At 36.1% G+C, this 17,352-nt stretch overlaps 2 protein-coding genes and 1 long non-coding RNA gene across 4 annotated transcripts; all 3 read right to left on the reverse strand.

Annotated features, from left to right (window-relative positions):
- Positions 1 to 307: 307 nt before the first annotated feature.
- On the reverse strand, positions 308 to 16,288 carry LOC311081011 (immunoglobulin lambda-1 light chain-like). The gene is made up of 4 exons (XM_084111347.1): positions 16,143 to 16,288; positions 15,732 to 16,062; positions 15,136 to 15,146; positions 308 to 847 (listed from the first exon to the last, which is right to left on the reverse strand). The coding sequence occupies exons 1-4, from the start codon at positions 16,180 to 16,182 to the stop codon at positions 522 to 524; spliced, it is 708 nt and encodes a 235-aa protein (XP_083967473.1). The 5' UTR covers positions 16,183 to 16,288; the 3' UTR covers positions 308 to 521.
- Positions 5,117 to 7,098, reverse strand: LOC311093585 (uncharacterized protein). Of its 2 annotated transcripts, XR_014608441.1 has the most exons (9): positions 6,798 to 7,098; positions 6,636 to 6,719; positions 6,469 to 6,557; positions 6,281 to 6,383; positions 6,070 to 6,197; positions 5,924 to 5,984; positions 5,637 to 5,855; positions 5,249 to 5,435; positions 5,117 to 5,173 (listed from the first exon to the last, which is right to left on the reverse strand). XR_014608441.1 is itself a non-coding variant. In XM_084131098.1 (8 exons), exons 3-8 carry the CDS (start codon positions 6,486 to 6,488, stop codon positions 5,340 to 5,342), a joined length of 627 nt encoding a protein of 208 aa, XP_083987224.1. In that variant the 5' UTR covers positions 6,489 to 6,557; positions 6,636 to 6,719; positions 6,798 to 7,098; the 3' UTR covers positions 5,123 to 5,339. The 2 variants fall into 2 exon arrangements, 1 of the variants encoding a protein (XP_083987224.1); XM_084131098.1 differs by having other exon boundaries at positions 5,123 to 5,435.
- On the reverse strand, positions 10,503 to 11,164 carry LOC311093653. Its single transcript, XR_014608464.1, has 2 exons — positions 11,115 to 11,164; positions 10,503 to 10,915 (listed from the first exon to the last, which is right to left on the reverse strand). It is a non-coding gene; the product is annotated as an uncharacterized lncRNA (long non-coding RNA).
- Positions 16,289 to 17,352: the final 1,064 nt, after the last annotated feature.

A 17,352-nucleotide genomic window follows, 5' to 3' on the forward strand; every position in this document is an offset into this window, starting at 1 on the left:
GTCACTCTTCATTATCAGTCATGTGATCGTCTCCATATTCAGACGACATTCATCTCTGCTGTGCTCTGAACAAATGAGATTTACTAGCAGTAACACTCGTTTAATTTGCTCTTTCCTCTGAAGATCTGAGGTTTTATATATTTTAAAACTGAAGACATGTTTTATATGATTATTTAAACAATGATACTACTTTTATTATTCATTCTTCCATTGATCATAGAAGTGAAAACTGACTTAGTAAAGAAGTAAATACATTTTGAATGGTTAAATGCTTAATTTCTCTACAAAAAAAACAATAAGAAAACTGTTTGTTCAACATGCGGTTTATTAAACAGGTTGTAAATCATCTTACATCAGCATTAAAGCCAGAATATTGTCTGCAGAAAATGACACAGTTCAGGCTACTAAGTTACATTCTTGAACTATTTTTAATATATATTCATGATTTCTATTACACTACGTCAGAAGATATTATCACTCGCTATCATAATCCCTCAAACAACACATCAGATCCTCTGAGTTTAGTCGCTGCATTCAGATTTCTTGATGCTTGTGCTGGTGATTTTTGAGGCAACAGACGCTTCACATGTCAGATCTTGGTCTTTGTCCCACTCTGAGCTCTCAATGGTTAAATAACTGCTCATCTTGAATTTCTGATCAGGCTGCTGTTCAGCAGAGCCGGTGAAGACGCCTGTAGTAACAGAGTTCCCGTTCACAAGCCAGCGCACATCAGCAAAAGCCACAGACATGTGATTGATCAGACACACCAGAGTGACTTTACTGGAGCTGATCAGATCTTCTCTGGATGGACGGAGGATGTTCAGCACAGGAGGAGCAACATCAGCATCTGCATCAGCATCAACACAAATCACCATTAACATGGACAAACATCTGCATCTCAGACACACATCTGACATATTGAACTCGGACTACATTTAAACGTTGAAAATTTCACACATCAACATGTCAACAATTCATCTTTTCTCACATCATTAAATAAATAATTAATATCATAATTACAAATTTAAAACATGCATCTCAATGTCTTTATTGACTTTCAACACAAAAGTCAAATAGTGCATGTATGTGGGTAGTTTGTTGGATTGTTATTTTCTAGGATTTTAGATTAAAATATACATGCATTTATATGGCACAGTGTATATTTTAGATGCTGACACTATATTAACTACCATTTTTAATAATCTTCGTGCCTTCACTAGCTCATTTTCAACTGTCCTACAGCGTGACATAAAGGTACAAACTGAGTAATTTACTAGTTCATAAAAGCTTCATGTATAATAATTATTAAAAAAACATTTAGCAAAACAGATTTAGATGTAATACAGCACGTCACACCGCAGGTCAACTTCTCATGTGTAGTTTCACAGATACTGTACATTATTAGTTCAATGAGGATTTTTAAAAATACATCAAATTAAACACAAAGTAGATGCTTGTCCTTAAACCACAACATGAAAAAGTATGTTCTATAATAATAATGATAATAATAATAATAATTATTATTATTATTAATTGAATAAAAAAATACAACCAGATAAAAACACAGATGAAAGTTGAAGCTGCAGTGAAAGTCTTGTCAGTGTATTTCGGGACTGTTTACTGGAGGTGTTTGATAAAACTGTCTCTGACTGAATTCACACACGTAACTACATTAAATACAATAATCAGTTTATATTTCTATAATGAAGTTTAGGCTATATTTAATACAGTGAAAAGATTTAAGATCACTTACCAGTCACAATGAGTTTTGTTCCTTGTCCGAATACCACAGTGACACATTTCATATGTTCAGTCGTACAAAAACCTCCTCAGTCTGTGAAGAGACACAAACAGAAGTGAAACACTCACTCAACCTCGGCTGACTGTGTCCTTTACACATTTATTTCATGGAGAAATGTTTCAGATTCAAACACAAACACATTTATGTTGCTGTTTTAGTCTTCATATTTGCTGTATTTGACGGCTGTGTATTAAAGTGCTTTGAAACACAATGTCATATGGCTGTTGTTATTCTGAGGTGTCAGTGACTGCAGTGAATCCTGCTGTTGTCTCAGTGTGTTCCAGCCTGATCTCACACACGAAATGTACATATTTAGACGTAAATAAAAATGATCCAATTCGTATATATATTTACGTATTATAGTGACTTTTACGTATCATATGGACGTTATTTCAGGTTCGATACGTATCTATATTTACGTATTACAACTTAAAATACGTAAAGATTCAACGTATATCCATAAATGCATTTATACAGCCTGGTCTCATTGTTATACGTAGTATTAATACGTAATTTTCAAAGATAGAAAACGTACGTTTTGTACGTTTGGATAGATGCTGAAACGTATGATATGGACGTATCTTCAACAATTAAATGTAACATTATTACGTTTTTTACTGCTACAAAACGTAAAATATTTACGAATCTTTCATATCATTAAGATATCTGTATAATTTACCTTTTACCGTTTTATAGATAAATGGAAGATCCCTTAACCCCACTCCCAAACCTAAACATAACGTTACCCATTTTATACAGAATATAAAAAGGACAAAACGTACAGAGATGTGTAGGGAAATGGCAATTTTATTAACAATATAGCATTAAAAGATTTTTTAGCAGCTAATCCTACTCCTACCCCTAAACCTACCCATAACAATTTCTTAAAACTACATAGGCTACAATTATGAAGAAAAATTACAACATACGTGTAATCACAATAATTTATTTATTGCGAAAATGTCAAAACCGGTACCAAAAGTCGTTCACATGACGATGTGTTGCAGTCACAGTCCTCTCTTTCAGTATAATAGTTTTGAATGAGGTACAGAGCAGAATTTAAGTTATTAATCCATGAAAATGTTAATCCGGCTTCGCTCTGTGTGAAGGCGCGCGCGCTTCTCCATTTCAAATGTAGTTTACCGACTGAAATACGGCATGTCGCAATCTGTGGCGAGAGCCAATGAGCGTTTGATATTACTGCCGTAAAACATGTCGTAACGCTTCTTGAGGGCGCAATTTTTGAATTTAAATTCATCACGAGCGCGGAATTTGACAGTTACGGACTCTGCTGCTGTGATAGCCTGTGAAATGGAGATGAAGATCACTCACTGGATAAAGGGCTGAATTTGGATCTCTTTCTTGCAAACGTATGGATTCTAAAGATTTGGATTATAATTTCAAGCTAATAAAATGTATGTCTTTTGTGAATTTATGTTGGGTTTTGGTGTATTATTGTTCTATTGGAGAAAACGCATTTTGTGTCTCACTGTAAATAAACTTAATATTACAAAATGGTTAGCAGCGAAACGATTAAATAAGGTATTTTTAAGGTTTTAAAGTGTATTCTTGTGTAACTGCATGTAGGCTAATCCTCCGAAACGAGTTTGCAGCAGAAGGCACGAACAGAGCGAATGGTTATTAGCCTATTTCTTGAGTAAACTGCATTTAATAATAATAAATGCGACTGAAAACGTAATTGATAAGACATTTGAATGCAATAGAGTCAAAACATTAATGCCACGATTTTAATATGCATAAATAAGAATACGTACGTCGGTAGAGTTGTTCATACGTAAATAATTTACGTTTTTGTGCTGTTAATACGTAAATATTTTACGTTTTAGTGCTGTAAATACGTCAGTATTATACGTTTCTTTGTGTATAAAACGTAAGTAAATGTATGTATGGTAGAATTACACTTTACGTAAAAATACACACGTATTATCATGAGATCACGTTGCAGCGTGTTCACACTTGTAGTTCGGTTCTCCTGGTTCTTTTGGTCCGGTGTGGTGAATAATCGGGTCCGGCTGAAGAAATGGGTCCGGGCTGAGGACCCAAGCAATCCGATTGGCTCAAAGCCCGTTTTATGGGTAATCGCTTTAGTGCCTGGTTACAAATCATACAAAATCACTTTATTATAGAAGACGTTTGTACTACGTTATAACGAATCATTAATGTATTTAATGTATTCTAAAGTATACGTTTCATATACTAGTATTTAACCGAAGCTATAGATTGTGAAATTAAACATTTCTCGTTGGTATTGTTTTTTAGTTAGCTTAGATAATAGCATAGCATACAGCTAACGTTATCCGATGATCGTGATTCGTGCTATGAGCTTTTCCTGAGCTTATACTGCACTGATACTGCCTTACCATATTCACAGCCATTCGTAATGCAATTATAATTATGTAATTATTTTGTACACTTTTATTTATTAAAATATTCTTAAAATAATGCTTATTTGTGTATATTACTATTTTTCGTATTACCAGTTTAGACATTTAAATAAATTACAGAATGCTAGCTATGTTTTGTGGGTATAAATATTAAATCTAGCCTTGACTAAAGAACAGTATAATAAAATTATGGAATCACAATTTTTAATGTAATTAATCAAACCCCTTAATTCATATAATAATCTTTTATTTGAAAGAAATAACATTTTTAAAGTATGTTTTGTGACAAAGTTATTTGTTATTAAGCAATGGGGCATAAAATGCTTTTTTATTACAAGCATGTCATTTGTGTACTAATGCATATGATTTATGTCAGAATTAATTCTTAATACAGAACATCATACAACACAATAACATTTAATGTAATAAAATGAGAGAACCAAAACTTATATAAAAATTTAATTAAATTACACAATACAATACATAATGAATTCAACTGAATTATGAGATGTAATATATTACATTTTTATTAACACAAAACTACAAGCAAAATGCACATCGTTTTAGGACATTTATAGAGCTTTTTAAAATACACAACAATACAAAGCAGCTTTAAACAAACATACTCTAGTATGTATTTACTTTCCTAAACACTTTTGTGATAGTCCTCTGGCTATACATTGTGGAGATTTAAAAACAATTAATGTTGAGTTAGCTGTGTTAAAATATTTAATGAACTGTAAGGTTAAAGTTTTTTGAGAGCTAATGAGACACAAATAGATGCAGTGTCTTTTGCTGTATGAAAAGTCAGATCTTTAGTTTGAAGTAAATTCATGTTGTATGTGCAGTCAATTCTTTGTGGAACCATCCTAAGGCCTAGATGATGCAGTCAGTCAGTTTCCCCTTTAGATCGTGACCTGGTAGGTGAGGAGGCTGGACTAGGTGTCATGGACTGACTTGAGGAACTCTGTAAAAACACACAAACAACATGTCACATGCAACTGTACACTTGCAGTCCTTAGTGCTATGGAACATCACTCACTGTTTTTGCTTTGATATGCAAGCCCAAAGGTGCAACGCAGCTTCAGACGTAGTTAGCTCGTTGAACCTAGGGGTGTCATGGATGGACTGGCTTAAAAGGCTATTTTAATGACACACTCCACAAGATAAGATATATCAGCCCAAAAGTGACTGAAACCTTCCGTTCGTCTCAGTATTGTAAGGCTGATCTGTACAACAAAAGATAAAAAAAAGTAATTACTTAATGAGTTAGTTTAATGAGTTAGTTCACAAAAACATATAAAAATCAGCCATCAGTTTCTTCCAACATATTATCAAATGATACCAGGGTGAGAAAATGATGTGTTTTTTTGGTGATATAAAAAATTCGAGTACTTATTTGTACCAACACAATCCCATAAAATGCTTACCTCAGGAATCAATTCACACATTACAAGGTCGATATGTTCAAGCTTTTTGTCCTTCTTCTGCTCAAACACAATGTTGTCGATGTGTCCTAAAAGTTCCTCAACATGTGCTGACAAGGCTGGATGAAAGCTCTTAGGTTTTGCCATTTTCCCAGTCTTCATTTGCCACCATTTGTTCCACGTGGGTTTCACCAAGCCTTTCACAATTCCTTGAAACAACTCCTGAAAAAAATATTTAGTATAGCAAACAATATCTAGCCATTTTAAATTTTGTAAGGTCTTATATGTACCTGAATTTCAGCATCACTGACAAGAGAACAAATTCCCTTTTTTTCCACCTCCTCGACTGTCCTAAATTTAAAAAATCAACGATCTACTTGATTTATTAAACTTTTAAGTTGATTTATATAATTTTCTGAAAGACATTTCTTTATACGTCATATGCTGAACAGCATATGCTGCCATTGATGATGCGTGATATCTTCTCAGATGCCACAGATCTTCTCCCTGTATCACCTCGTTTTTCATAGAGGTCCATCTGTCCCTCACCTCCATTTCTGCCATCTAATGCAATAAACACAGTTGTTAAAGTAATGTAGATAAAAATAAAATAAAATAAATAAATAAAAGCATTTTTTTTAACTTACTGTACAAACCAAAACCCCACAGTTGTTAGAGTCAGCCAGCCTCCACTGTTCTGGGTACTCAACAGTCCATTTTCCCAAGTCCCAAGTATTTCGGAAGGCATTGCTTTTGTACAAAAGAAAAAAGAAATTAATACATGTACATTAGTAAATAAAGATCACAATTTTAACATTTACAAAGCACATAATACCATAGTATAGCCAGGTCCATCGCAGAAATTGACTTGTAGTTGCCAGTGGGGTCGTAAACTCGAATACGATTCAGCAAACCATCCAAGACCTTTACAACATAAACAGAAACCGCTTTAACCAGAGTAACAACTGTTGAGCAAAAATTTATTTTTTTATCCATACATACCCACAAAATGAAGTGGTTTCCCTTTTCGGGGCTCTGTCCACCAACAATTCTTGGAATAAGGACTGTGTCATTCTCATCAAGGTCCTTTAAAATATTTTTAAGTAAATAAGTAAGTAAATGTGTCCCCTGCCACTGAAATTTAATTAATAGATTTTCATTTACCTTCAGACAAGAAATGTGACTGTCATCCACATGGTTCTTGATAGTGAAGGATAGCCACCAGAGAACGAACGTGTGCACCTGTAAAGCAGTTCCACCATGTGCTTTACAGAGCTGTGCAATCCTTGTGTCAAGAATCTAAAAGAAATAGTAGATTTCAATAAAATGTTGTTGAATAATATAAGAAGTACATATAGGAGGTTCGTGTACAAATGACCATACAAATAAGCTGCCATTGGACGCATATGGAGGGCTCGCTTGAGTCCCAAAATTTCTCCAATCATGCATTCATGTCTATGTCTCAGCACCCTCTAACAGAATCCACAGTTTCAAGAATATCCGAGAAACTTTATTTTTCGACCCAAAAGATAGAAATAAGATAGAATACCTTATAGATATTTTGGGTCGCAAAATAAAGTTTATCTGATCTTCTTGAAACTGTGGATTCTGTTAGAGGGTGCTGAGACATAGACATGAATGCATGATTGGAGGCTCTAGAGCCTTCCAGAGCTGAGATATGGAGATCCCACAAAGCATTTATTCCATTTATTCCATTGATGAGTCGCGTTAAATTGTTTTTAAAAACCTGTGTAACATATATATATTGCCCTTTCGTTGTGTGCAAAAATATTGTAGATGGTAAAAAAACATTATCTCTAATAGTTTTTTTTTTTTGTAATGTACAAACGGCATGGCAATATCATTACATCTTTGCATTAGAATATACAGAACAGGTGCATAAAAGAAATACAAATACAACAAGAAAAATGATAATCATAGTATTAAACAAAAAAGATTGAAAGGTTAAAGGGGCTTGGTTGTGTTTTTGTTTTGTAAATCATATTCTTCTTTAATGCAAACACTATTTATTGCATTCTTCTTTTTCATCACTTTAAGGGCTTTTATATAAGACAAACTCATTAAGAAGTTGTCTCTCATTTACAACTCTTCTCATTTATAACTCATTTATAAGTAAAGTAATATATTACAAGTAACATGCATTACATAATAAGATCACTTTTTGATTTTACGAGTAAAGAAACGCATTACAATAACGTACATTACGAAATCAGATATATATCTGTTTATATATTATTATTTATATATATACATATTTAGGCCTAATAAATAAGATTTATGTATCATACACATTTATGTCACGTACACTGTGTTGTGTACAACCTTAACAAAAACAAAGTACCTTCATGTTTACATACACATACATACATTAAGGTTATATGCACTACTTTCAAAGTTTGTCACCACAATCAACCTCATTGCACAAATAAATGCAAAGGCATTTGCAAATGAGAAATGTTCCAGAGATATCGCTGCCACCAAAGTCAGTCCACTTTCGCATCCCCAATAGCAGCTGAAATTTTTCACTTTTGCTCTAGAGCCCTGTGCTTTTGGTATGGCACTCGGGGCGGGCCCTGGGGTCACCGTGCCGAATTTGGGGCCCCTGGGACCTTTCTATAAAACTCCTACTAGCCAATTAATGTTAGAGGCTGAAAATGTTAGTTTTACGGTTAGGGTTAGTGAATATTTTTGCCTTCGCTCTACAGACCGGCGCTTTCGGTATGTCGATCGGGGCGGGCCCAGGGGTCACCGTGCCAAATTTTCTATAAAACTCCCACCCACCCATTAAATGAATGCATTTGCCACAGTGGTTTCGCGAACACCGCTTGGAAAGGGCCGATCGACTAGGGGGAGACATTTTCCATCTCGCCACGGCCCCCTGGAGCGGGCGGAAAAGTTTGGTGTTTAAAAAAGTTTCATTCTCGTTAATTAAACCACCCCTACTGTACTAAGCACACTCGACTGAACACATCACACTCATTTTCAAGTCATTTTAGTGCTTGATGTGCATAAAAAATGCAGTGTCCGTGAAACCATTATTTTGCATCCTCTGAATAGGTTGGATCTGGGACATTTATGTGTTTTTGCTCTCCCGTCATGTGTGATATCAATTCTCGTTAATTAAACCACCCCCACTGTACTAAGCACGCTCAAATGAACACATCACACTAATTTTCAAGTCATTTCAGTGTTTAATTTGCATAAAAATGAGTGTCCTCGAAACCACTATTTGGCGGCAAAATAGTGGCTTCGCGGACACGGTGGTTTTTAAGCTCAGCTTTCGAAATATTTTGATGAAACCTGTTTATCAGCACTCAGCGGGCTCCCCTGAATCCGTAGCACCAAGTGTCATCCCAAAATTCCACTGTCCGTGAAACCACTATTTTGCACAGTGTAACAAATGCTACCTGGGATCTCCATATCTCAGCTCTGGAAGGCTCTAGAGCCTCCAATCTTGCACTCCTGTCTGCGCATCAGCACCCTCTATCCGAATCCAAGGTTGCAAGAAGATCCAAGAAACTTTATTTTTCGACCCAAAAAAAACGACAGGGCGTAGGCCTTATAGTTTTTTTGGGTCGAAAAATAAAGTTTCTCGGATCTTCTTGAAACCTTGGATTCTGATAGAGGGCGATGAGGCGTAGAGATGAGTGCAAGTCCTGGCTCTCTACACCTCTCCTGAGCTGAGATATGGAGATCCCTTTTTAAATATGTACAAATAACTTTTTAACGTATGCTTTTCTGGTAACAGGGCTGACACAATGAGCGTGTCCCTGTCTTTCAGATATTACATGAACTCAAAGAAAAGAAGAGAACACTTGTCTTCTACCATCAACTTCATGAAAGGCAGATGATGCCAGGAGAAGTAGAAAAATCATACTGAGGGACATGCCATTTTCAACATTTCTGCAAGATGCTGTGCACAAAAATGTGATTAAAATCCTTTAAAAACAAAAGAAACAGAAATTAATTTATTCTTATATTATTAGACATATTATGGAAACTAAATTATAAAATATTTTATTTGTTTTATGGTTTATTAAGATTTACAGAGCTTTTTTTTCTAAGGGACACAAAATGGCACGTTTACGTATAATGACCCAACTTTGATAGGACTCATTAGATATTGCTTGATGCTGCAATATTTTTTTTTACCTACAAGAGTCTCCTAGGATAGAAGGAATGGGTGGATATTCCGGAGCAACTTGGCATTTCTGACTGACCATTTGCCATCTTGGTTTGGAGGGGGAAAAAAATCGAAGCACAACGGCTTGCCACTTGGTTTAAATATATAGGATGATGCACCAGGGTGGGTCCACTGAAGAGGATGATGTGCAACTATGCCATCAAAACCCGTGCAAATTTAAGAATTTTTTATTTTTATAGCTGTCCACTGTAGTGACCACTATGCATGAAAGGGTTAATCCATATAAAACAGCGATTAATCTTGCAAAGTACGTTTTGGTGTTACTGCTATCATTACGTTAGTAATTCATTAAGTTAACTAAAAAGTGTCGCTATGTTGTGAGAAGGTATTCCTTTGCAGAGATCCCAACCGTAACTAAGCATTTAACAAACAGAAAAAAGTGACATCTCATTACCAGATGTTCTCCAGTCCTAAAAGTAAAACAAAAACACAAACAATCTGTATTTAAAAGATCTTTTAGAAAGTCATGGACTCTTTTGAGCCTTTGTCAGTGATACTCTGAAATACTTCCCATCCCATACATGAAAAAAATACATGCCATGTTGGTGATATCATATATATATATATATATATATATATATATATATATATATTAAAATATTCTTACATAGGCTATATAAAATAAAATGACACAACCCTGTCTCTTTTTGTTAAATTTCAGTTTTATTGATCAATAATAGCAATTATGAAAGTATAAGTAGCCATACAAGTCAAGAAATAAAGTAATTAAACGATTCAGTCAAACATAAGTCAGCAGGCTACAACGTTAAAGATAAAAAGCCTAAATAATTTAACGTTATATAAAGTTATGAAACTAAAACTTTGCCCTCAGCCAAAACGATTTGCCAGGGAACAAAATATAGATTAATGATTTCAAAGATCGTCCCACAAGACGAATTATATCTCATGTTTAACCACTCCACTAGACTAGAGAGCAGCAGCAGCTCTAGCCGAGGTAAGGCTGTTCCAAGCGGGATACATGAGCGCTGAGCAACCGGTGATCCCTTGGATCTCACATCTCCGAAAACGTCAGATCAAATTTTTAAATAGGCGCTATCTGTATAAACAAACAACATATTTGAGCTTTAAACAACTACATTATCGACTGAAAAACTCTTAAAACTACATTTCGTGACACAATAACAGTAGTATTTTTAAATTTCGCGGTCTTTCTCCTGCTATTGACGCAACTTGAGATTTTAAATATTAGCTATACACGATTTACATATACAATATAAAATTTAATTCAATCTTACCTTGCATATAGCAGCGGGATTTAGCATTCTACATAAAGCTACCACATAATAGGTGTGTTCGACATCGGCTGCGGCTGGATGCAACCGATCGGCGAGAGTAGCCGCGTGCAGGCGGGGAGGAGCTGCAAACGGAGACGTGAAGTCGGACACTCTCTGGTTCCCGTAGTGACCGCTCACGTGGTGTTTGCATACTTTACCACAGCTGAAGTGAAATAAATGCAATATTTGCCAAATAATACACAGATGTTTCAGAGACATTTTCATTCAATACTTTATGTAGGCTACTGCTTCATACAGCATCTATTTGAACAAGAATCAAGTTCAACTTAAGCTACTATCAATGAAGTGGAGACTACATTTTTTAAAGTTTTAATTTGATAAACATGACACAATATAACATCACAACTACATGAAAAGAGTGTTTACTGTTATAAAAAACAGATTTGTGAGCTTTAGAGGAACTAAAGGTGTTCGAATAAACACGAAACACACGTGATCGTTGTCATGCGGTGAATCCGGCCAATCGTGGAACAGCTGTGTCGTCATCAGAGCTCCTGCAGCCGCTCTTGAGAAGCTGCGCGGGCTGAGTTCTCCGGCTACTCTCGAATCATTCTCGCGGTACTTTGATGGCATACGTCACAGTCACGTGGCGTCGGCGCTGGATCAAGTCGGACAAAATTTCTAACCGGCATGCACTGCTTCAAGTCAGCCGCCGATCGGTCTGCGCAGAGCTGCATGAAGTCGAACAAGCCTAATAACACTAAAACAGCTCACGTTAGCTACAAGTTATCGCGAGAACAGATTTAGATCAGGCATACTACTGGCATACTAATGGGGTCCTCAGCCCGGACCCATTTCTTCAGCCGGACTCGATTGTTCATCACACCGGACTGAAAAAAAGAAAACAATACATAGTCCTGATGCGCTTAGCATTCACACTGTCATTTTACCTAAACCTAAAGATACAAAGAAAAGAAAAAAGAAAATATTATATGTTGCGATGGAACTTGTCGAACATCCAAAACAATGCTGTGTTCTGCACTAAATTCACTCGCTGTGAGTAATTATGATGGTATATGATGGAGCTGACAACCGACAAGCTGTTTTTATGCAGTATTTTTAGCATGAGGAATTTCTAGCTTTAAGACACGAGATAAAGTGTTTGTTTGTCATCTTTTTCACCAGTTACTGTCATTAATTGTTTTGGTCCCACTTTATATTAAGTGGCTTTAAGTACTATATGTACTAACATTGAAATTAATAATTTGATACAATGGACTTATTGTGTACATACATGTTTTTACATTGTACTTGTATTTAAAAAAAAAGTTCTGGTGTGTTTGATGTTGTGCTTAAGAGGTTTTTATTCTCTGCCTGTGAAGCGGGGCAGACAAACATTTAGTGCTGTGGTACCTTCAATGGGCTGATGGCCATGTTGGAATGCTGAATAACGTACCTTTTATCTACAGTATCATGTTTGGGGATTGAGAGCTGAGATTGGGTAACTGTGCTGCAGTTTTACTTTTGCTAAAGTGCAGATCAGCCACTGGCTGCAACTGTTTCTTGTATATTTAAGTTTTATATTGTGGTTTTACGGTGGCCGAGAGAGCTCAACGCGCTGCAAATGAAGAAAACACATGCAAACAGAAAAAAACGCATGCAAACAGAAAAAAACACATGCAAATAGAAAAAAACCCACCAGCGAATAAGAAAACATCTTCATCAGTTTTACAACTCACGTGCGTCCCAATACTCACAACACAACCAAATACGGAAACGCGCTGCAAAAGTTCACAACACAACCAAATACAGAAACGCGCTGCAAATAGAACAGAACACAACGGAAATGTTTCCGGGGAACCCAATAAGTGACGGACGGACGGCTAGGACGTGCTTACAGCCATAGATATCATATATAAACGCTAGATGTCTTATGGCGCAGTCACTTCCGGCATCACCGTTCGGCCATCTTATGTCAGTGCTCTGTGCATTAGGTGAGTGATCAGCATGCACACAAATCCTCATATCTCGCTGAAATATTGACGGATTTACAAACGGTTTGGTTTCTTACAAACGTTATTAACGTGGCTATAATTCCGAATGCTTGAACATGTATGTTATAATTTTTCATATGTATGCAGTGTATGTATGTAGTGTCATAACTACATCTCTGACGTTTATAACAAACCAAACCGTTTGAAAATCGGTAGAAAATTGGGCAAGTTATGGTTATTTAAAAGTATTTGCACCATTAAACGAGTGAGCGAGCGCACTGCCGCAAGATGGCCGCCACGTGCGGACGTCGACCTCCATTGGCCAGCAGCGCGCACGAGACATCTAGCCTTTATATATGATATCTATGCTTACAGCTGTCTACTTTTATTATTATTATTTTTTTTTTTTTGCAAAACATACAAAGATGACACGTTTATGACATACAACTTTGTATACAATATACAAAATGTATTTGCGATATGTTCAATGTCATAAGAATACTAAAAAGAACAATGAGCTGAAGACTAAAATAAATAAATAAATAAAAAAGATAGGGAAAAAGAACGAGGAAAAGACATTAATCTATACATCAGTTACATTGAACACATTTTGTCATGTTATGTTAAAATAAGTTTCATAAGAAATATGAGACAGCAAGTTTTAAAGTTGAGACACTCACACAAAGATATAACACATATTTTAAAAACTTTGTTGTATAAAATGTATATTTATTTGCAACAGTTATGTTAACAGCATTAATACTATATTTCTGGTAAGAACAGCTATTCAGCTGATGGACACGCGCTGCGTTGTCATGGGAACATCCCAGGTGAAAATAATGAGGAAATTACGTTGTCTTTCGTTGCTCCCTTCATCAACATAATGGCACACAAGTGCCCCGCTCCCTCCAAAGTGCCCAATTCAAGGGCTCTGCCGTCTGCCCTTTTAAGAGAGTAGGGCATAGGTAAAGCCAGAGCCCGCGTCTCTCTGGTAAAGCTCGCGAGCCGTCCGTCCGTCACTTATTGGGTTCCCCGGAAACATTTCCGTTGTGTTCTGTCCTATTTGCAGCGCGTTTCTGTATTTGGTTGTGTTGTGAACTTTTGCAGCGCGTTTCTGTAATTGGTTGTGTTGTGAACTTTTGCAGCGCGTTTCTGTAATTGCAGCGCGTTTCCGTATTTGGTTGTGTTGTGAGTATTGGGACGCACGTGAGTTGTAAAACTGATGAAGATGTTTTCTTATTCGCTGGTGGGTTTTTTTCTATTTGCATGTGTTTTTTTTCTATTTGCATGTGTTTTTTTTCTATTTGCATGTGTTTTTTTCTGTTTGCATGCGTTTTTTTCTGTTTGCATGTGTTTTCTTCATTTGCAGCGCGTTGAGCTCTCTCGGCCACCGTATGGTTTATTGTTTTTCTTTTATTTGATATTGATGACCTATGTGATTATATTAAATATTGTTTGTCATTTGCTTTTTGCTTCTGTGGTACTGCTCTCCTCTTTTTGTGTGTTACAGTAGCCTACTTGGTGACTTTGTACAGGGCCAGGCCTGCATTGACATTAAACCTCCTTCGGTGTAGGTGATTTGGGTGGTGTGGCACTGCTGTGTGGTGTGTGTTAGATGGTTGGCACTGAAATGGTGATTTAAAGGTTACTTAATTGCGGTGTATGCTGTGGGTTTTCTTCTGCTTTCTTCTTCTTCTGTCTCTTACAGGTGGCAGGAGGTTCATAAGAGTAGGCTTGACCCTCTTGCAGTCTTGAGGAGACCTATTTCCTACTTCTGTGAATTTTATTATTGACATGTTTTAGCATTTGATGGTCTGTGTTGGAACAATTTTTTTTTTTTTTTTTTTTTTACAAACTACATTTGTTGTCTAGAATCAAGTATTGTGATCTGTGGAGTGCTCCTCCTGCTAAGGAGGTGACGTAGTCAGCTTATTTCCTACACTACATATGTAATTACATTTATATTTAAACTGTTTACCCTTCCTTTACACCTCAACCCATGCCACCAAACCTGTCCCTAACCTTACCTGTATCACACCTTAACAGCAGCAAGTGTTTTACAATACAACATGAACACAATAAGTACATTGTACATATTTTTTGATGTAAGTACATAGAACTTAAAGCCACTTAATAAAAAGTGGGACACATTTTCTCTGTGTTATTATTGTTCATTTGTAGATGAGATTCCCATGATTATTTGCAGCCAAAGATGAGAGTAATCTGTTGTGAACACCGAGTGAATTCACTTTGGGAAGGAGATGCTGTTTGTGGGGCGTTTCAAACGAAAGTGAACAACTGAATCCATCACATACTGTAAGTCTGTTAGTGAAGGGAACATGCTATGGTCACTTCAAGAAAGTGTGTCTTTACACCTGAGGACCAGAGATGAGAAACTGCTGGAGCTTCAGAAGACCTGGAATACAGAACATTTAACACTATCCTGCTATTATTCATGTTATTTATGTCTAGTAGTAAAGAAATTGGAGAATATTCTCAGCATCTGTGATTAGTTTGTAATTCATCATGAATCTGAGAAGTGAAGTAGTGCTCTTATCATCTGTTGTCTAAAAGCAGAAGTGAATGTGAGCAGTGAGGAGGTTTTTGTCATGGTGTGAATCACTGTGATACGGCCTCACTAACAGAGCTGTCCCATGTCTTACAGTAATACACTGAAGAATCACCAACATCCACATTATTGATGATCAGACTATAATCTGATGTAGATGAATGTGTTGATGTGAATTTAGGAGCAGAGAAACCAGATCCATATTCAACTGAGCTCCAGCCATGATAAAATCTTAACACATGTTGAGGAACTCCTCCTGGAGTCTGTTTGTACCATCTAGCACCAGAATCAGTTACTGTCCCCAGATTACAGTCCAGTTTAGCTGTTTCTCCTTTATTGACTGTGATTAATGGACTCTGAGTCACTACAGTCACTCCACTGACACCTGCAGAATAAACACATCCTTTATATGAGATTGTGTGTCAAAACACTTTAAATCTGACATCAGAAATGAGGAAAACTTACAGGTCAGAAGAGTAAAGAAAGCACAGAATATCGTGATCATCTTGTGATTTGGTCCGTGTGACGTGTAAAGATGAGCAGTGCTGTAGAATAATGCTGAGATGATCAGAGAGAGAAACTTTAAGACAGTCAAGATCTCTGAGAGGGAGGAGCCACTGAAAGACCCGCCCACCTCACACAATAGACACGCCCGCATTTGACAAACTACACATGAACTTCTCACTTCATCACTGAGGAAAATGTGTTAAAGTTTTTCTCAATGGTTTTGACACATTTCTGAAAACTCAGATCACTGTTCTCAAAACAATAAACACAGTGAACACATTACACATTGTAATTGTCCTAAACAGATTGTAAGTTTTCATTTATTTCATACAAATAACAAATCATATGCATAATTGTCTCAAAACATTGAGTACAATCTTCTCAAATGTGTTTACAGTTCCCATATCCAACCAAAAATTGTATGTATAAAAAAAAAAAATTGCAGCTCTTTTTATTGAATTTACAAAAATCACAAACATTTATGTACCATTTTTCCAAACACAGCAAACAAAACTGTAATTTGTCATATTCTTAATTGCACATTGAGGCCAGCTAGTGAGAGCTGTGCAGGAAAACCTCACTCCTCTGATCTCAAGAGACTCGCTACACGGATACACGTGGAATTATTTCAGTTCCCAAAATAGTATCTGCCGGGTTCATACAGTTTTTTTTTTTTTTAAATGCTTACACACTAAAACTGGTACTTGAGGCCCACTAGTGATGTTACATATGACACTGAAGCTTCAAAGTGTGTATCGAGTACGCAGCGCAATTTCTCATGAATCTCCGTGCCGGAGCGCGTATTGTTTTCAGAGAAACACGTGATCAACGAAAAACAAAGCCTCACTTTCTTTCCAGTCACGAGAATGCTTCACTTTGCGTGTTGGAATGTTTGAACCCAGACCACTACTCTACAGGTTTTTGGAAGTTTAAGTCTATTACTAACATTTTTTTTTTTTTTTTTTTATAAATAATGATAAATTTATTTATTTATTATATTTATTATTAGATAAATTTATTAATTTATTAAATTAGACCACCATTTACTTGCATGAAGCAACTCTGTTGGTATTTTTATAATTAATATTAATATAATTGTTACATTTAATTTATTGCCACACTTTAATATGTGAATTATATTATCAGAAAACTGAACATTAAAGAGGAA

This window comes from Abramis brama, assembly GCF_963993115.1.
Source record: "Abramis brama genome assembly, chromosome: 1".
In the NCBI taxonomy this organism is placed as follows: Eukaryota; Metazoa; Chordata; class Actinopteri; order Cypriniformes; family Leuciscidae; genus Abramis; species Abramis brama.

What these genes read in the sequence shown, in the direction of transcription:
- LOC311081011 (XM_084111347.1), bottom strand. Translation starts at nt 16,182, where the DNA reads ATGATCACGATATTCTGTGCTTTCTTTACTCTTCTGACCT. An exon ending in TTTCTTTACTCTTCTGACCT is followed by an intron (nt 16,063 to 16,142) that starts GTAAGTTTTCCT and finishes TTTATTCTGCAG; the next exon opens with GTGTCAGTGGAGTGACTGTA.
- LOC311093585 (XM_084131098.1), bottom strand. Translation starts at nt 6,488, where the DNA reads ATGGACCTGGCTATACTATG. An exon ending in ATGGACCTGGCTATACTATG is followed by an intron (nt 6,384 to 6,468) that starts GTATTATGTGCT and finishes TTTGTACAAAAG; the next exon opens with CAATGCCTTCCGAAATACTT. An exon ending in TGTGTGAATTGATTCCTGAG is followed by an intron (nt 5,436 to 5,636) that starts GTAAGCATTTTA and finishes TTTGTTGTACAG; the next exon opens with ATCAGCCTTACAATACTGAG.